Source organism: Colobus angolensis, unplaced genomic scaffold (genome assembly GCF_000951035.1).
Source record: "Colobus angolensis palliatus isolate OR3802 unplaced genomic scaffold, Cang.pa_1.0 Scaffold110, whole genome shotgun sequence".
NCBI classification, from domain to species: Eukaryota; Metazoa; Chordata; class Mammalia; order Primates; family Cercopithecidae; genus Colobus; species Colobus angolensis.
Genome location: NW_012112031.1, coordinates 392,019 through 412,430, shown reverse-complemented (window position 1 = coordinate 412,430; position 20,412 = coordinate 392,019). Strand labels below are relative to the sequence as shown.

At 46.1% G+C, this 20,412-nt stretch overlaps 1 protein-coding gene across 1 annotated transcript in view; it reads left to right on the top strand.

Annotated features, from left to right (window-relative positions):
* The window catches only part of VPS53 (vacuolar protein sorting 53 homolog (S. cerevisiae)), a 166,343-nt gene that overhangs the window by 94,109 nt on the left and 51,822 nt on the right, over positions 1-20,412 (top strand). Inside the window, exons 12-13 of the mRNA XM_011956193.1 lie at positions 3,221-3,322; positions 11,668-11,762. Coding sequence (XP_011811583.1) covers positions 3,221-3,322; positions 11,668-11,762 — 197 coding nt within the window. The remainder of the gene's footprint in view (positions 1-3,220; positions 3,323-11,667; positions 11,763-20,412) is intronic.

Below are 20,412 nucleotides of genomic sequence, written 5' to 3'. Positions count from 1 at the left end.
ATGGCCCTTCTCACTGTGTGTGTGACTGTTGGATTGAAGGCTGTCTCCCCCAGCAGACTCTAATCTCCGTGAAGGCTGAGGCTGGCCTGTCTTTCTCACTGCTCTACTCCTAGGGCCCAGCATATCCCTTTGTTGAGTGGATGAGGGGAGGAATGAATCACTTTTCCTGTACTAACGTGGTCCACATGTGGAATGTATGTGCCACATATGAGTGAACTAGGAGCTCCTTGGTGTCCACAACTCCCCTCATTTCATCAGAATGTTAATAGAAGCCAGGCACGGTGGCTCATGTCTGAGACAGATGGATTGCTTCAGGTCAGGAGTTTGAGACCAGCCCGGGCAACATGGCAAAACCCCATCTCTACAAAAAATACAAAAATTAGTTGGGTGTGGTGATGCGCACCTGTAGTCCCAGATACTTGGGAGGCTGAGGTTGGCCCACACTCACCCTACCCCAGATGGTGACACTGAGCGAGTGGCCTGCGGTCACCCTGCCTCATATGGTGCCTGCTTCTTCAGTGCTGCCCGTGACTTCTTCCTACCTTCTCTGTTTTCTTGATGCTTTATGCCAGCGAGAGTAGAGCCCAGGAACATCCTCAGTCCACCTCACTGACATCTGCTGTTTGCCATGATTTCCAATCACACCTTACATTTTAAAAATGAGGCCCACCTTTATGTAATTGTGAGGTGCTGTTATGAACCCAATAGACTTAGCAATAGATGAGGGGCATTTAGTTCAAAAACTCAAATTCTGTGTCTGTCACTGAATGATTTTGAGCAAAACTTTTAACTTCAGTTAGCTGACTAGCTTTTCACATCTACAAAGGACCAAAAGACTTGGAATCATAGTGACTCAGCTCAACAGCATCATCCCAGAGCCCACTGTTGTTGTTTTTTTTTTTTTTTTTTGAGACGGAGTCTCGCTCTGTGGCCCAGGCTGGAGTTCAGTGGCCAGATCTCAGCTCACTGCAAGCTCCGCCTCCCGGGTTCACGCCATTCTCCTGCCTCAGCCTCCCGAGTAGCTGGGACTACAGGCGCCCACCACCTCGCCCGGCTAGTTTTTTGTATTTTTTAGTAGAGACGGGGTTTCACCGTGTTAGCCAGGATGGTCTCGATCTCCTGACCTCGTGATCCACCCGTTTCGGCCTCCCAAAGTGCTGGGATTAGAGGCTTGAGCCACTGCGCCCGGCCTGGAGCCCACTGTTAAGCCAGTGGAATCAGGAATCTAATGCTATTACCTAATTTAATTTTTTTATGGTTGTTGAAGATTAAGCTTGGTAGATTCCCTTTCTTACTATTCCTGTCTCTCTCTAAAATATCAGCAGCCCTTAAGAAGACAATTTAAGCTTGAAAATATTGCATTCTAAAAAGAGCTGTAAGTTTGTAAGGATTTTTTTCTCTCATGTTAGGTAAAGAAGCCAAAGTTTGGAGTGTGCAGATGTGAAATACTTGCTTGGGTGTTAGACCATATTGTTTCTCACCAAGATACCGCAAAAATCATCATCTTACTACTGATTACCTCAAGCTAATGCTGTCACCACAAGGCTTTGTCATGCACCAAGGCTGTATCTGCCCGCCTCAATTGCATCCAAGTGTTTTGGCCAGCAAATAAGCAGTTTAAATGGCTGTAAGCAGAGTTGTCTTCAACCGAAAATCAGACGCAGGTGTAGTGTTTTTGTGCAAGGTATTTATTTTATTTTATTTATTTATTTATTTTTGAGACAGCGTCTTGCTCTGTCACCCAGGCTGGAGTGCAGTGGAATGAGGAAAGGTCACTGCAACCTCCACTTGGCCTGGGTTCAAGCGATTCTTGTGCCTCAGCCTCCTGAGTAGCTGGGATTAAGGCACCCACCACCACGCTGCTAATTTGGTATTTTTAGTAGAGACAGGCTTTCACCATGTTGGCCAAGCTAGTCTCGATCTCCTGACCTCAAGTGATCCGCCCGCCTCGGCCTCCCAAAGTGCTGGGATTACCGGCATGAGCCACCACGCCCAGCCTTTGTGTAAGTTTTGGTTTTACTTTTTGTTTGTAATATCTTCAGATGGTGTCATGGCACTTGGCAAAGTTATTCACGCTCTAGTCCATCTGCTGTCCCTTTTGGCTTAGGGATTAATTCAGGTCGACCCACTGGTGTTGGCTAAAATATCAAGTACATTTCGAAAATCCCTCTCCATTAACGTCTCATCTCCAGAGAGCCATGCCTTGCCCCATTCCCTCATCCCCAGCACCAAGCAGTCCCTCTTTTCTGTTTGTCCATGTGGCCTCCTTTCTGCTAAAGCCTTCAGCTCCCAGGCATAAACAACATCTCAAGGTGAAAACTGTAAAGGAATTCCAGAGAGCTGCCTTTATTCTGTAGTTGTACTGGAATTAACGTCGTCAGCGACCCTTGTATGTACCCTGTACTGCTTCTGGGTTTCCCATTTGGTCCTCCAGATAGCCCTGTGGTTGCACCCTCATTCTGAGGCTCAGGGAAGCTGGGTGATAGGGCCAGTGCCGCACGGTTGGAGCTAAGCTACCACGCCTCCTGTCTGCAGCCTTCCCGCTGGCCCATGGTTCCTGCTCAGTGATGTATTTTGAAATAGTGGTCATATTTGGAAGCTGAGAAGTCGATTTTCTTGAGGAGATTTCTGCTGTGGTTGTTGTAGTGGGGCTTATTTGGGAAGAGACGTCTGTTAATGTGGAACACATGAGATTAGCTTTGTAGTTTGTTCTTGCGTTGAAATCCATCTGTCACGTTGATTCATTTCTGTTTACTGAGGACTTGCTACGTGCCAGGCACCGAGATAGGATGGGGAACAAGACAGACGTAATCTCTGGCATCATGGAGGCCAGAAGGGAAAAGACAGATAATGGGCCGTATTTTAACAAATGCCCGGGTAGGGGACACGTAGCATGGTTTGGGAACACGTCAGGGACGTCTGACCCAAACCTGACAGATGGGAAAGACTGCCCGGCAGAATGGAGTTCCAGTGTGAGGACTGAGGATGTGTGAGCGTGTTAGCCAGATTCGAGTTGGGGCAGGGTGGTCAGGGAGGTTCCAGGAAGACGGGAAAGCAGTGTGAAGGCCTGGAGGTAAGAATGTGGTCTGGGTTGCCTCAGCTCTTTATTAGATCAGAGTGCATGACTTAGCTGTTGGAGACACCTGGAAAAAGCAGATCAATGGGGAAAGCTATTGAACATGCTCAGAAAACACCTCTCTTTCTCGTATCTACCTAACAGAAAAAGCTTGAGTCTCCACCCCCATCTACCAATCCCTTCCTGGAAGATGAGCCAACACCAGAGATGGAGGAACTGGCAACGGAGAAAGGAGATTTAGATCAAGTAAGTCTGGTTTGCGTCACCACGGGTCACCACCTCATGTGCATTTCTGAAAGTGGGTCCGCTTGCTCCAGATACGATCCTTTGACTGTTGGCCACATTCAGAGTTGACAGCTGTTGTGGTCATTACAGAAGGCCTTTATCTGAAAGTGCATTTAGAAAACTCCACGAAAGGGCAGACTTCCTGCCCCACATCTCTGCTCCCGCAGAGCCCCGCCGCCAGGACACACACAGGCTTCCCTGCCCCACATCTCTGCTCCCGCAGAGCCCCACCGCCAGGACACACACAGGCTTCATTAGCCACTGGGTGGGTGGGGCCAGAAGAGTTCTCCTCTGCCTCATTCAGCATCTCCTGAACTCGTCAGCTCAGTTTTCGGTTTGACTGTCGTCTGGCACAGTGATGATGTGAGAGGCTGAACAAGCCCCGGGAAGCCCGCAGCACCCTCGGCTAGGAGAGGCCTCCACGCAGTGAGCTGATCACTTTAGGTCTGGAAGCCACTGGGGAGGCCTGGAAATATCACGGTGGCCAGTGGCATATTTGGAGAGTTGCTTTTCAGAGCACACTAACACTTTAATTTCCTTTGGATTTTTCTGTCCAAGTCTAAATGTCCTCTCCTTTCATCCTACAGAATGGTGTTTTTGGTTAACTGCCATGTTATGACAAGGGAGGTTAGAGCAATAAATCAGAACTTTTCCCTTCTAGATTAGTGATCCCTCTTTTTAATTTTCTACACTTGACTGCTGGAGGATGGTTGTATGGTATTGTTTTGCTCCAGACAGCACCAAAAAAGAGGCTGGCTGGGAGGACCAGCTCTGGGAAACCTGCAGCCGTGCACTTTGCAGCTAGCCCTGCTTTCGTTCATTCCCAGCACCGTGAGGGCAGGAGCCCAGAGAGCAGAGCTCCCAGGAGCAGTTCTGAAATGACACAATCAAATGTGTCTGGTCCCTCGATTAAATGATGTAGTAGAATGGATACTCACACTTTTATAGTCCTTTGCACTTTTAAATTCTTTCACATGCTTTATGTCATCTTCACAATTCCTGCCTCTCGCTTTATAGGTGACGAAACTGCAGCTCAGAGAGGTTAAGTGGTTGGCCCAGGGTTGCATAGCTTGGAAGTGGAGGAGCTTAAACTGGAAGCCAGGTCTCAATGTCAGAAACTAGAATTCCTTTTTCCCAGTGCTATTTTGTTGATAGACTCGTGTCTCATTGGAGTAGAGGACATAGAACTCATCTCAGGAATAGAAGGAAATGAACAAAACTGATGGGACATCTTGAGGAGGCTCCATCCCGGAGATGTATATATAGGATTAGATGCAGTTGATTTAAAGCCATCATAGTATTGACTGGCATGGGAGAAAACGAACAGTTTCTTGTAACTAATTAGATGCAGTTCTCACTTGCACTTTGGGAGCAGAGACTAGGGTGGAAAGAAGGCTCTGGGTGTAGAGCCCGTTCTTCTGGTGTGTTCTCCATCCACACAGGGCCACTTGTGCCCTGTGAGCATGCTTTGTGCGGGAGAGCCGTTTGCAGAGCCCTGTTGTCTCACCAGTGCTAGTGGCTGCCATGGTCATGTCCAAAATTGTGCAGTTATACTCCAATGCTTCTAGTGTTGCCAGGAGAAGTTACTCCTTTCGCTAGTCATCTCTGGATGTCATTAAATTGGATTAAGATAGAGAGGCCCCATTCCCTACACAATCAGTTTTGCCAGGTAAAATATAATTTTCCTTTTTCTTGGAACTTTTTCCTCATATGGAAGCTTGAAGTTACTGTTGTAAGGACCAAGACCTGCTCATTCTAAGAACACAGAACACTGACTCCTGACCAATTCGTGGGGTAAAGCAGAGTCACGTGCTGGGAAAATGTCGGACTCCTGTCGGCCATGAGCTGACCGACCATGGGACCTTAGGCAGGTTATTCTCTCTCTTGAGACTCCCCCAGTTTGTCTTCAGTGAGAGCTAATGGTTTTCAAACCGTGTTCCTTGGTGCCCCGTCAGATGTCACTGTGGAAGTTAGGAGGCGGCCAGGGACCTGGATCCTGCGATCAGAGCAGTTTTACTGCGAGTCATTTTGTATCGTGGGCTTTCAGGTAAAACATTTTTTTGAATCGGGGATTTTATGTCATTAAAAAAAAAAAAAATGGCCGGGCACGGTGGCTCACACCTGTAATCCCAGAACTTTGGGAGGCTAAGGCAGGCCAGTCACCTGAGGCCAGGAGTTCAAGACCAGCCTGACCAACACGGTGAAACCCTGTCTCTACTGAAAATACAAAGTTAGCCGGGCGTGGTGGTGTGCGCCTGTAATCCCAGCTACTTGGGAGGCTGAGGCAGGAGAATCATTTGAACCTGGGAGGCGGAGGTTGCAGTGAGCCGAGATCACACCACTACACTCCAGCCTGGGCGACAGAGCGAGACTCCATCTCAAAAGAAACAACTAAACCCCCTGATCTAGCTGAGCTACCTGCCATTTCATGGGCTATTACTCATTAGTAATAAAACTTACATGCCAGTGCCAGTGACTAATGCCTCCACCTATGCCATCCCTGACCTGCTGCCTCACTGGCCCTGGCCTTGCTGGTGGCTGATTAGGTGGGTGCCCCAGGGTCTCCCTCTTCCCAGAGTGGGGTACACAACAAGAGCAGAGCCCTTGGGGTCGGGGAGGGACCCCACCAGATGTTAGTGGTGAAATCAGCCCGAGGTGGTTGGAGGGAAGGTCCCTGCTGGCTCCGTGGGTGACCTAACTCATTCCATGGCTGCAGTCAGTAGCCATGTGGCTCTCAAGGTAAGGGTCACACCCTGCTCACTACTGCAGTTTACGCCTGGCTGCTGAGAAGAGAGAGGGAACATGAAAAAGGTACTTAGTTTACAAGAGGGCCCAAGCAATCAGTTGCCAAGATATTCCCAATGATAAAGATTGACCTCTGAAAGGGGCCCGAGGGACACTGAAGGTATAACAGAAAGGAGAAGAAATAAGGAATGCCCCTTCTGGTGACCCAAGCAGTTCGATTTAATCTGTTGACATTGGGTAGTAATAAAAGGAAATGGGACCAGCTGCAGACCTCCTCACTGTGGCAACAGTAACCTTTTATTATTCCACCAAACTCCAGGAGGAAATAGCTTAAACATGTGCAGCTTTTGGGCGGAATTCACACACTCAGAACCTGGCCCAAACGCTGCTGCTAAATGACTTCGTGTAGTGTTTAAGCTGAGAATCAACCCTCTGGAGCTGCGTGGTGCAAAGGGAGACGCCAGTTAGCCAAAATTCCAGCAGCTATTATCTAAACTGAGCACGTTCATCACACAGCCATAGGCAGGAGGCAGCCCTGCAGGAAAAAAGTAAGAAAAAAGGAAACTGTAGGCAGTCTCTCCTGTTATTCCTCTCTTGCTTCAGCTCACACTAGAAATGCTGCAAGAGGACGACCTAGGTGCTGTGGTGGCAAGGTCAGGGGTCCCTCCTCACTGCGGAAGAGTGCTGTTGGTGGGGAGGGCAGGCAGAGCAGCGTCATCTACTGATAGAGGTGGAACCCTGGCGCTGCCTGGTCGTGCAGCTTTCTGAGTGTCCTGTGGGGCCTCATCAAGGGCAGGGCCTATGGCAGACTGATCAAGATGAGTTTGTTGGAATTATATAGCCAGTTTCTTTTCCCAGTTAGAATCTGTATTTTATAATTACCAGATGAGTTCTTCAAACTTATTCCAACATAGTTTATCTCCAATCATATATCACTTTTGTGTATACATAAAAAGGAAACTATAAGCAAAATAAATAGATTAAGATATTTCTACGGCCGGGCGCGGTGGCTCAAGCCTGTAATCCCAGCACTTTGGGAGGTCGAGACGGGCGGATCACGAGGTCAGGAGATCGAGACCATCCTGAGCTACACGGTGAAACCCCGTCTCTACTAAAAAATACAAAAAAAAACCAGCCGGGCGAGATGGCGGGCGCCTGTAGTCCCAGCTACTCGGGAGGCTGAGGCAGGAGAATGGCGTAAACCCGGGAGGCGGAGCTTGCAGTGAGCCGAGATCGCGCCACTGCACTCCAGCCTGGGCGACAGAGCTAGACCCCGTCTCAAAAAAAAAAAAAAAAAAAGATATTTCTAAAACTTCTTCACATGCAGGCCCACATCTTCTGAACCACTTTTTAAAAAACTTTATATTTTGAAATAATTATGGGCTCATAAATTATAAACCTAGTCCAGTAAGGTACAGTGTACTGATCTCCCAGCTTCCTCCAGGGGATAACTAACATACTAGAGTCCATCATCAAACCAGGAAATTGATCCAGATCCCTTCCCAGCTTCCTCCGGGGGGCACAGAGTGCATCATGAAACCAGGAAATGGATCCACACCCCTTCCCATCTTCCAGCTTCCTCTGGCGGGGTCGTTAGAGTACATCGTGAAACCAGGAAATTGATCCGGATCCCTTCCCATCTCCCAGCTTCCTCCGGGGGGCACAGAGTGCATCATGAAACCAGGAGATTGATCCACACCCCTTCCCATCTTCCAGCTTCCTCTGGCGGGGGGGCGCTAGAGTACATCCTGAAGCTAGGACATTGATCCAGATCCCTTCCCATGGCTCATCTTCCTTCAGGGGGACACCAGAGTGCATCATCAAACCAGGAGATTGATCCAAACCCCTTTTTCGCCGAGGCAGGAGTGCGTTTGCCTCCCACACAGTGTTGCCCCCCAGCCCGTGCGGTGTTGACGATGTGCTATTCTTAAGATGGCTCCATTGTGGTCTCTGGAATTTTCCATGGAATTTTCCATCAGGCCGTTGGTACCCATTTTCCAAGTTTTTTATTGTTATCCTTTACTTTTTTTCTTTTTTAAATAATGTCAAACTAAGACAAAAGTTGCAAGGAGCTCCTAAATATCTTTCTTCTGGATTCAGCAATTGTTAACATTTTCCTGTATAACTTTATCATTTTTCCCCCACTCCCCCCTGACCTTTAGAACAATTTGTAAGTTGTAGACATAATGTCCTTTACCCCTAACTATTTTAGTAGGTATTTTTTAAATTAATTTATTTTATTATTATACTCTAAGTTCTAGGGTATATGTGCACAGCATGCAGGTTTGTTACATATGTATACATGTGCCATGTTGGTGTGCTGCCTCCATTAACTCATCATTTACATTAGGTATATCTCCTAATGCTATCCCTCCCTCCACTCCCCACAATAGGACCCGGTGTGTGATGATCGCCTTCCTCTGTCCAGGTGATCTTATTGTTCAATTCCCACCTATGAGTGAGAACATGCGGTGTTTGGTTTTCTGTTCTTGCGATAGTTTGCTGAGAATGATGGTTTCCAGCTGCATCCGTGTCCCTACAAAGGACACGAACTTTAGTAGGTATTTCTTCAGAAGAAAGACATTCACTTATATTACCATAGATCAAAATCAGAAAATTTAACATCAATACAGTAATATTATATAATCTATAGGCTTTTTAAGAATTTCATAATGTAGCCGTTTTAAAGTGATAAAATATTGTCAGCAGTTGGGAAAGTACACATAAATTAGCAAGTCAGTAAAGCTGAATACAAAATATACATGTTCAAAATAAAAAGCAAAATATACATGTTGATTTTTTTAAATAGTAACATTCTGTATTATGTAAATTCACATGTATAATTACCAGAAGTCATCCTGCAGAATGTGAATATTTTCTTCAAAAGAAGAAAAAAATTCAGTGGCAAGAACAGCTGTAATGCTTATCATTATTATTTAATTAATAAAAAGATATCTGTTTGTAGAAGCCATGTTTTCCAAATCTAAATCTGTGATATCTAGTCCTATAGAGTTAGACAAATTAAATCACATTTTTCTGTTCACTTAAATCATCTTATTGAATCAATAATAAAAGATAGATACTGACTTGGAAAAAACAGGGCGAGTGAGGACACCCCTCACAATCCCCATCCTCCATCATAGATCCTTCATCTTGAACTAACAGAAGTGCAGAAAAACTCCCAGGACATCTGTGCACTCAAGTGGAATTCTAGATCCGGCAGATTCAAGCTCAGCCAGGCTTGTGTGGTCCCCGGGGCCCTACTGTGGGCTCAGTCCAAGGCCTGGCTATGGCAGTGGTTTCCAGATGATAAGAGTAAACAGTGCAGATTGTATTTATTCTTAGGAAGGACCAGAGTTTCTAGAAACCTTGCCAAAAAATGAAAGATATGGAACTCCTGGAAGGTAAAAAGGGAAGAGGGTTAAGTACAAGATTGAGTGGGTCTATCTAAAGTTGATATTTAATTTTTGGTGATCATTTTTTACAAATCAGTTTTTACAGATGTTTTTAACCATTGCAATGTGTTATTTAAAAAAAAATAATAAAAAAGACCAGAAATAAGTAGTTATCATTTCTGCCTGTCATTGGGGCTTATCTCTTCCAGTATTTATTAAAATATATAAGCAGTTCAAGAGGGTAGATCTTATGTTAAGTATTCTTTTTTTTTTTTTTTTTGAGATGGAGTCTCACTCTGTTGCCAGGCTGGAGTGCAGTGGTGCAATCTCGACTCACTGCCACCTCCGCCTCCCGGGTTCAAGCGATTCCTTTGCCTCAGCCTCCCAAGTAGCTGGTACTATAGGCGCCCGCCACCACGCCCAGCTAATTTTTGTATTTTTTTAGTAGAGACTGGGTTTCACCATATTGGCCATGCTGGTTTTGAACTCCTGACCTTGTGATCTGGCTGCCTTAGCCTCCCAAAGTGCTGGGATTACAGGCGTGAGCCCCCACACCCGGCAAGTATTATTACCACAAGTGATAATAACAGCAGGGGTGGGAGGAAGCTTGGGGAGGTGCTGGATACACTTACTGCCTTGATGGTGGTGAGGGCTTCATGGGTGTATACTTTACCTCAAATGCATCGAGATGTATACATTAAATATGTAGGGCTTTTAAAATGTCAATCATACCTCACTAAGTGAGTTTTATAAAAATAAGATATGAGTAGTTCAATTTAACAAGTATGTTGTGGGTGCCAATTTACATACAAATTATATTCTAGTATCAACCCCAGCAAGGTGTGTTTGGCTCAGGGTCATTTTGTGGACATTTGGCAATAGACAGAATTCATGTTTTTTAGGAATAGGAAGTAATATGTAGGAAAATCTTTTTTTTTTTTTAGATATTTGGAAAGGAATTAAGTAGCAAATGTAATTTTAAAATACTTGCCTGTCATATGACTTCTTTATCAGTGGCTTCCAAGTAACAGCCTGGAAACTAGTGCTGGTCTAGTGTTGCAGTGGCCTAAAGCAAAAAAAATAAAGACAGTATAGGCTCTCTGCCTGCCTGTGTGTGTGTCTCTCTCTCTATCTATCTGATGTAAGGTTACCAACTGCCCTTTCTTAGAACGTACTGCCTATATGCGGCCATTTTATTCTTATAAAATTTGAGGGTATGAAATACGATTTTCTGGCTGGGCGCCGTGCCTCATGCCTATAAGCCCAGCACTTTGGGAGGTGGAGGTGGGTGGATCACTTGAGGCCAGGAGTTCGTGACCAGCCTGGCCAAACCCCACCTCTGCTTAAAATACAAAAATTAGCTTGGCGTGGTGGCGCGTGCCTTATAGTCCCAGCTACTTAGGAGGCTGAGACACAAGAATCCCTGGAGTCCAGGAGGCGCAGATTGCAGTGAGCTGAGATGGTGCCACTGCACTTTAGCCTGGTTGACAGAGGGAGACTCTGTCTTAAAAAGCAAACAAACAAACAAAAAAACCCTTTATTTATTTATTTTTTTAGGAACTTGTGGTAAGAATAGAAAGTACCAAAATAAAGTTAACAACCCTCTATTGGTTTTCCATCCTTCTTTTTCTTAGATTTTCTTACTGATGGAATTAAAAAAATTCTGGGAACCATTGCAGGAAAATAATGGTATAATAGAGTTCTAGTTTAAGAAAAGCAGACTTCTACATATGTCTTGGGGCAGGTGAGAGAACCTCTGAGTCCTCATTTCTTGAGGTATAAAATGGTAGTAATGATACCTACATGAAGGATCATTCTGAGGAGCAGGTGACATATTAATTGGTATCAATTAATACTGTTATTAGCCAGGATTTAAATTCTGGAAAACACCAGTCAGATAGATAATGACGAGCTTCCAGATTCAACATACATGTGTTATCCAGGTGACAGTATGTCTTTCACTGGCCAGAGCAAGTGAGTGATGCTAATAAAGCTGGTGTTTTGTTCACCTGCCAGAGTGAATCGTGAGGCTGTCATATTGGGTTACATTGAGTACTCTCTTATCTGTGACTTAGGAGTGAACTTTGAAGTTATGTTTTTAAAAAAGTTCTTGAACATTTGCAAAGATCACTCAGGTATAGGATTTATTTTTCTTTGTTTTTACAGCCAAAGAAGCCTAAAGCCCCAGACAATCCATTTCATGGCATTGTTTCCAAGTGTTTTGAGCCTCATCTCTACGTGTATATCGAATCCCAAGACAAGTGAGTGAGGAACATTCGCTGTTTTCTGCCTGCATTTCTTGCCCCTCTGGTCATGACTGGGTCTTAGAAGCACGCAGCTCCTTCCGGGGCTGAAAGATGGATGTGGCATGCCTGTGACCCTCCCTAGAAACCCATCAGGGATATTTTTACATCTTTTGAATGTTATCATTAATTGTGTCTATAAATCTCAGGGCCTGAGTTTGCCCCTAATAAGGTCCCCAGTGGATCCCTACGTTGGGATTCCTTCCCATGTGGGTGTATTGAGCCCTGACATATGTCAGCCCACAAAGCTTTACAGTGTCAGGCACTGGGTATTGGAAGAAAGCCTAATCTCTAATGTATATGTTTTCAAGTATAATTCAACCTTTTATTTTGAAATAATTTAGACTTACAAAAAAGTTACAAAAATAGGACAAAAACTTCTCACATGCCCTCCTCAGAGAATGTTAACATCTTACATAACAACCACAGTTAACAAAATCAAGAAGGTATTACTGTCCCATTAATTTCCCTTTTTCTGGTCCAGGACCCAATAATCATGCATTTCGTTGTCAGATCTCTTTGGTCTTGGTCTCCTTTAATCTTGAGTAGTTCCTCATCTTTTTCCCTCCCCTCCCCTCCCCTCCTCTCCTCTCCTTTTTTGAGACAGGGTCTCGTGCTGTCCCCTAGGCTGGAGTACAGTGGTAAGATTATGACTTACTGCATCCTCCATCTCCTGGGCTCAAGCAATCCTCTCACCTCAGTCTCCCAAGTAGCTGGGACCACAGGTGCACGCCACTCCGCCTGGTTAATTTTTCTATTTTTGGTAGAGATGCGGTCTCCCTGTGTTGCCCAGGCTGGTCTTGAACTCCTGGGCTCAAATGATCCACCCACTTCAGCCTCCCAAAGTGCTGAGATTACAGGCATGAGCCACCTCGCCCAGCCATTCCTCATGTTTTCTTTGTCTTTCACAGCCTCAATGCGTACTGGCCAGGTGTTTTGTACAATGTCCTCAGTTTTTGTTTGTTTTTTTTCTTGATTAAATCCATTTTGGGCAAGAATACCATAAAAGTGGCATTGTATCCCCAGTGCATTGTGTCAAGAGGCACATCACATTGATTTGTCCCATTATTGCTGATACTTTGATTACTTGCTTTAGGTGGTACCTGCCAACTGTCTTCACTGTGAAGTTACTATTTTTCTCCTTGTAATTAATAAGTATCTTATGGGATGATACTATGTAAACATCGTGCTCTCATCAAACTTTTGCCCACTCATTTTTGCATCCCTTCATGATTGATTCCTGACTGAAGCATTGTTTTCTGTGGCATTTGCCAAATGTTGATTGTCTATTTTCATCATTTCTTCTACAGTTACTAAGTGGAGTTCTACTATATGGAAGAATTTTTCCTCTCCCCCATTTGTTTATATATCAGTATGAACTCATGGACTCTGATTTTATTTTATGGATCATCTATATAATAGAGTGTATGCTTTTCATATGGCCAGGTACAGTGGGTTGCACCTGTAATCCCAGCACTTTGGGAGGCCAAGGTAGGAGGAGTTCTCGAGCCCAGGATTTGAGACCAGCCTGGACAACATGGTGAAACCTCATCTTTATAAATAATTTTTTTTTTAATTAGTCAGGTGTGGTGGTGCACACCTGTAGTCCCAGCTACTTGAACGGCTGAGGTGGGAAAATCACTGGAGCCCAGGAGGTGGAGGCTGCAATGAGCCGTTACTATGCCTCCCAGCTGGATGACAGAGACTTTGTCTCAAAAAAAAAAGAAAGCAAACAAAATATAGTATATGCTTTTCACAAACTTGTAGCCTCCAAAGATTTTTATAAAGCATCTCATTGCGGCCAGGTTCCTTCCCTCCCAACCTGTTTTAAAAAAAATCCCAAAGACTTCCAAACTAACAGCCGAAGACTGTTCGTGTTCCAGTGTCTGTTGTGTGCGTGAAGGGGCATTAGAAAAGGAGGAAGACTCCTAACCCCTGAGTCCTTGTCCACAGCCAAAGTAACTGTAGAAAGCCCTTCCACGTTGGAAGGCAGGTTTTGGAAAGATCAAGATGACTTGTGACAAGATGACTGGAGACAAGATGACTGGAGACAGACTGGCCCGGGCTCCCAGAGGAAGCCTCATAGTCTAAAGAACGCACTTGGAAGGGACCAGAAGGTGGCTCCCATGGGGAGAGCAACAGCGGCTATGGGAAAGTCCTGAGGGAGGTTCTTCAGGCACACATTGAGGTTCTGAGGGAAGTTCTCTGGAAACACATTGGGTTCTGAGGGAGGTTCTCTGGGAATGCATTAGGTACTGAAGGAAGTTATCTGGGAATGCATTAGGTACTGAGGGAAGTTCTCTGGGAACACATTGAGATTCTGAGGGAGGTTCTCTGGGAACGCATTAGGTTCTGAGGGAGGTTCTCTGGGAATGCATTAGGTCCTGACAGAGGGTCTCTGGGAACGTGTTGAGGTTCTGAGGGAAGTTCTCGGGGAACGCATTAGGTTCTGAGGGAGGTTCTCTGGGAATGCATTAGGTTCTGAGGGAAGTTGTGTGGCAACACATTAGGTCCTGAGGGAGGTTCTCTGGGAACGCATTAGGTCCTGAGAGAAGTTCTCTGGGAACGCATTAAGTTCTGAGAGAAGTTCTCTGAGAATGCATTGAGATTCTGAGGGAGGTTCTCTGGGAATACATTAGGTTCTGAGGGAAGTTCTCTGGGAATGCATTGAGATTCTGAGGGAGGTTATCTCAGAACACATTAGGTTCTGAAGGACGTTCTCTGGGAACGTATTGAGGTTCTGAGGGAGGTTCTGTGGGAACGCATTAGGTCCTGAGGGAGTTTCTCTGGGAACGCGCTAGGTTCTAAGGGAGGGAAGTTCTCTGGGAATGCATTAGGTTCTGAAAGAAGTTCTCTGGGAACTCATTAGGTTCTGAGGGAAGTTCTCTGAGAATGCATTGAGATTCTGAGGGAGGTTATCTCGGAATGCGTTAGGTTCTGAGGGAGGTACTCTGGCAACACATTGGGTTCTGAGGGAGGTACTCTGGGAACACACTGGGTTCTGAGGGAGGTTCTCTGGGAACACATTGGGTTCTAAGGGAGGTTCTCTGGGAACACATTGAGGTTCTGAGGGAAGTTCTCTGGTAACGCATTAGGTCCCTGAGGGAAGTTCTCTGGGAATGCATTAGGTTGTGAGGGAAGGTCTCTGGGAACGCATTAGGTTCTGAGGGAGGTTCTCTGGGAACGCATTGAGGTCCTAAGGGAAATTCTTTGGTAAAGCATTAGGTTTTGAGAGAATTTCTCTGGGAATGCATTAGGTTCTGAGGGAGGTTCTCTGGGAATGCATTGAGGTCTTAAGGGAAGTTCTCTGTTAACACATTGAGGTCCTAAGGGAAGTTCTCTGGTAATGCATTAGGTTCTGAGGGAATTTCTCTGGGAACGCATTAGGTTCTGTGGGAGGTTCTCTGGGTACTCATTAGGTCCTGAGGGAGTTTCTCTGGGAATGCGTTGAGGTCTTGAAAATCTCTACGAACGCATTGAGGTTCTGAGGGCGGTTCTCTGTGAATGCATTAGGTTCTCTGGGAACACACTTAGGTTCTGAGGGAGGTTCTCTGGGAACGCAGTGAGGTCCTAAGGGAAGTTCTCTGGTAACACATTAGGTTCTGAGGGAATTTCTCTGGGAATGCATTAAATTCTGAGGGAGGATCTCTGGGAATACGTTAGGTTCTGAGGGAGGTTCTTTGGGAACACATTCCATTCTGAAGGAGGTTCTCTGGGAATGCATTAGGTTCTGAGGGAGGTTCTCTGGGAACACATTAGGTCCTGAGGGAGGTTTTCTGATAATGCACTGAGATTCTGATGGGGGTTCTCTGTGAAAGCTTTAGGTCCTGAGGGAGGTTCTCTGGGAACACATTTGATTCTGAGGGAGGTTCTCTGGGAACGCATTAGGTTCTGAGGGAGGTTCTCTGGGAACGCATTAGGTCCTGAGGGAGGATCTCTGGGAACGCATTGAGGTCCTGAGGGAAGTTCTCTGGGAATGCACTGAGATTCTGAGGGAGGTTCTCGGGAAATGCATTGAGGTTCTGAGGGAGGTTCTCTGGGAACACTTAGGTTCTAAGGGAGGTTCTCTGGGATTGCACTGAGGTTCTGAGGGAGATTTTCTGAGAACTCACTGAGGTCCCGAGGGAGGTTCTCTGGAACGCGTTGAGGGCCTGAGGGAAGTTCTCTGGGAACGCATTACGTTCTGAGGGAATTTCTCTGGAACGCATTAGATTCTGAGGGAGGACCTCTGGGAACGCGTTAGGTTCTGAGGGAAGTTCTCTGGGAACGTAGTAGGTTCTGAGCAAGGTTTTCTGGGAACGCATTAGATCTTAAGGTAGGTTGTCTGGTGTTGCCTTTCGGTTCTGAGGGAGGTTCTCTGGGAGCTCATTAGGTCGTGAGGGAAGTTCTCTGGTAATGCCTTTCAGTTCTGAGGAAGATTCTCTGGTAACCCATTAGGTTCTGAGGGAGGTTCTCTGGGAACGCGTTAGGTTTGGAGGGAGGTTGTCTGGGAATGCGTTGAGGTTTTCAGGGAAGTTCTCTGGGAACTAATTGAGGTCCTGAGGGAAGTTCTCTGGGAACTAATTGAGGTCCTGAGGGAAGTTCTCTGGGAACTGCGTTGAGGTTTTCAGGGAAGTTCTCTGGGAACTAATTGAGGTCCTGAGGGAAGTTCTCTGGGAACTAATTGAGGTCCTGAGGGAAGTTCTCTGGGAACTAATTGAGGTCCTGAGGGAAGTTCTCTGGGAACGCATTAGGTCCTGAGGGAGGTTCTCTGAGAACACGTTAGGTCCTGAGGGAGGTTCTCTGAGAACGCGTTAGGTCCTGAGGGAGGTTCTCTGGGAACACATTGAGGTTCTCAGGGAAGTTCTCTGGGAACAAATTGAGGTCCTGAGGGAAGTTCTCTCGGAATGTGTTAGGTTCTGAGGGAGGTTCTCTGGGAACGCATTAGGTTCTAAGGCAGGATCTCTGGGAACGCATTAGGTCCTGAGAGAGATTCTCTACGAATGCATTATGTTCTGAGGGAGGTTCTCTGGGAATGCATTAGGTTCTGAGGGAAGTTCTCTGGGAACGCATTAGGTCCTAAGGGAGATTCTCTGGTAATGCACTGAGGTTCTGAGGGAGGTTCTCTGGGAAGGAATTTGGTTCTGAGGGAGGTTCTCTGGGAACACATTGAGGTTCTGAGGGAGATTCCTTGGAACACATTAGATTCTGAGGGAAGTTCTCTGGGAATGCATTAGGTTCTGAGGGAGGTTCTCTGGCAACGTGTTAGGTTCTGAGGGACATTCTGTGGGAATGCATTGAGATTCTGGGGGAAGTTCTCTGGGAATGTATAGGTTTTTAGGGAGGGCCTTTGGGATTGCATTTACGCATTTTGGTCTGATTGCAGTCCACCCCTCCCTCCCCCACTTTTAATGCTTCTATCATGGGTGAGCACATTCTTAGTTTCAAACATGTTAAACCGTAAGATGAAGAGAATGTTTCAATTAGAAATGCCACATGGAACAATATTATTCACCTACTTGATTTTATGGACTGCTTCTATACTTTTCATGCGCGATTACAAAGTACTTCATGTTAAAATCTCAGAAAGTGAACTTACCCATCATCAAACGGAAGTCTCCCCACCAGCCCCCCACAAAAAAGTTGCCTTGCCGTCATTTGCCTTGCAAAGGCCCAGTGGTGCCCTTGCTCTCCGCCCAGTGGGCTCGTGTCCAGCAGGCACACAGAGGGGCAGTGGGGACTTCCGCCGCTTTGTCCCTGAGAGCACCCTGTCTTCTGCATTCAATTTGCCTCCAGGAAGTTACTAAGACACCCCTGAGGGGTGGGAAAAAGGATTGGTTATTTGCCTATTAGAGTCACAGGTTTTTGAGCAACCCCCTGGATGACTGTTTTCAGCCAAAGCCCCATCTTCTCTTAACCCACATTTTTAGTTTTAAAAGGCTTAAAAGTTACTGGGTCCAGGTTTTATTTTTATTTATTAATTTTTGAGATGGGGTCTCACTGTCACCTAGGATGGGATACAGAGGCATGATCAGGACTCACTGTAGCCTCAGCCTCCTGGGTTTCAGCAATCCTTCCTCCTCAGCCTCACAAGTAGCTGAGACTGCAGGCACACACCACCACACCTGGCTAATTTTTGTTTTTATAGAGATGCAGTTTTGCCATGTTGCCCAGGCTGGTCTTGAACTCCTGGGCTTAAGAGATCTGCCACCTCTACCTCCCAAAGTGCTGGGATTCCAGGCACGAGCCACCGCGCCCAGCCAAGGCCCAGGGTTTAAAGCACGTGTCTGAGGTAGCCACATCCTTTCCCAAAACCTACCTGGTCTAAAGGGTCATTTTTCTGAGTTATGTAATTCTGGCATCCACTGTTTTCACATGGCCTTGATTGATGCAAAGTATACTCATTGTTCACGATACTTTGGGCAAGGAACCAGGCCTGCCTTCCTCAGGGACTCTCCATTTTCCTGTGAAAAATGAGGTGCTGGCCACTTACCCCGCTGTTTGGCCTCACTCGGAAGTTTCCGCAGCCCTCAGGAAGGAGCGGAAACGGCGCAGGCCGTGCTGCTGTTGCTCCAGAATAAACACCATAACTCGAAGTAGAAAACAGAGTTTAAAGAACTCTATTTCCTCATCTGTCGGAAGAGATAATCAGACAAAATAATGCCTAACACACTCGTTATTAACCATTTTAAAGTCATAGATCCTTTTAAGAACCCAATGGAAACCATAGACCCTCTTGTCAAAAATATCCGTTTCATGCACACACTATGTTGAGTGTAATTTCAAGGAGTTCTAGGAACTGCTTCTTCCCTTCAGTCAAAGAACCCTGAGGCTGGAGAAGGAACTCAGGCAGGGACTGGTTTTGTGCACATTACTACTTTTGCTGTAGCTCTGACTCAGAAAGTCCGAGACCATTCATAACTTCCCAGATGACAGACGCAGCACAGTGTGGTGGAAAGAGCGTGGGCCTGATTCCAGACAGACCTGGATGTGAGGCTTCGCGCTTGTTAGACTGGGACCTTGAGCATGCTCCTAGCCCCTCTACACCGTGAGGGTCGTAAGGCCGACCTCACGGACTTTGTGGCGAGGAGGAGAAGAGGTAGCATTTTCACCTTCAGCACACACACAGTAAATGGTGCTCAGGAACTGTGCCTGCCCTGCCATCCCTCTCATCTTTTTCAGGACTCCCATGTGGGTGGGTGGCCTTGTCAGTGTGACCAGATTTCTCTTGAGCCTGGCATGGGGTCCACCCTCTCATCTCCCCAGCCTCCCACCTGCCCAGGGAAAGTTCCAGCAGCAGCTGCCCCAGCCAAAAGCCAAGTAGCAGTAGGAGGACTGTAGAGCCAGTACTCGGGGAGGAGGCTGGAAGTGGGGATGGCCACTAGCAGGTTGGGCTAAGCCGTCCCTACATGCTGTAAATGGTTTTCTCAATTTTTATTTATGTTCAAAGAGGAGGTTCGTCTGTCTTCTACTCTTGGGGTATAGTGATTTCCTCTGGCTGACTCTTGCAAAAGAGGTTTCTACATAGGCACTTTCTTCACCCCGTTCTGTGACACTCTCCATCAGGGAAGTTACTGGTGACTCTATATCTGCCCATTCTCCTGAGCTCCCTCTAACAACTTTTGTTAGAATAGAACCCGTGCTTTTCTAGAGCCTAGCATCTGTCTGTAAACTAATTACCATTGTTGTTTATTTTGAACTCATTTCAAGCTTACAGAAGAATTATAAGAATTATACATAGAGCCCTTGTATAGCCTTCATCCAGATTCCTCATTAATAGTTGTCTCCTCCCCCAACATAATGCACAGACACTGTGCATGCTTTTTCCTTTTCTTTCTTCTCTTCTCTTTTTCTTTCTCTCTCTTTCTTTCTTTCTCTTTCTCTCTTTCTTTTTTTCTTTTTCTCTTTCCCTTTCTCTTCTCCCTCCCCTCCCATCCCCTCCCCTCCCCTCCCCCCTCTCTCTTCTTTGAGACAGGGTCTCACTGTGTCACCCAGGGTGGAGTACAATGACATGAGCTCAGCTCACTGCAGCCTCCACCTCCTGGGCTCAGGTGATCCTCCTACTTCAGCCTGTAGAGTAACTGAGACTACAGGCACACACCACCACATCAGGCTACATTTTGTGGGGTTTTTTTTCTTTTTTTTTTGTAGAGACAGGGTCTTACCATGTTGCTCGGGCTGGTCTCAAACTCCTGGGCTCAAGCCATCGGCCAGCCTCAGCCTCCGAAAGTGTTGGGATTACAGACGTGAACCACTGTGCCCAACCTGTACTTTTTTCCCGAACCTTTGAATTCTCAAGTTGCAGACAAGATGCCCCACTACTCCTTAATACTTCAATATATATTTCTTAGAAACAAGGTTTCTACATAACCACAGTACAACTATCCACATCAGGGCATTCACGTTGACACAGCATTACTGCCTCATCCATGGTCTCCTCCTCACATTTCAGCAGTTGTCCCAGTCTTGCTTGTTTGTTTGTTTGACTGTTTGAATAGCTCTAGGATCACCGGTTGCATTTAGTTATCATGTCTCTTTGGTCTCCTTCAACCCGGAAGACTAATTGAGTCTGTCTTTGTCTTTCATGACCTTGGCTTTTTTTTTTTTTTTTTGAGACGGAGTCTCACTC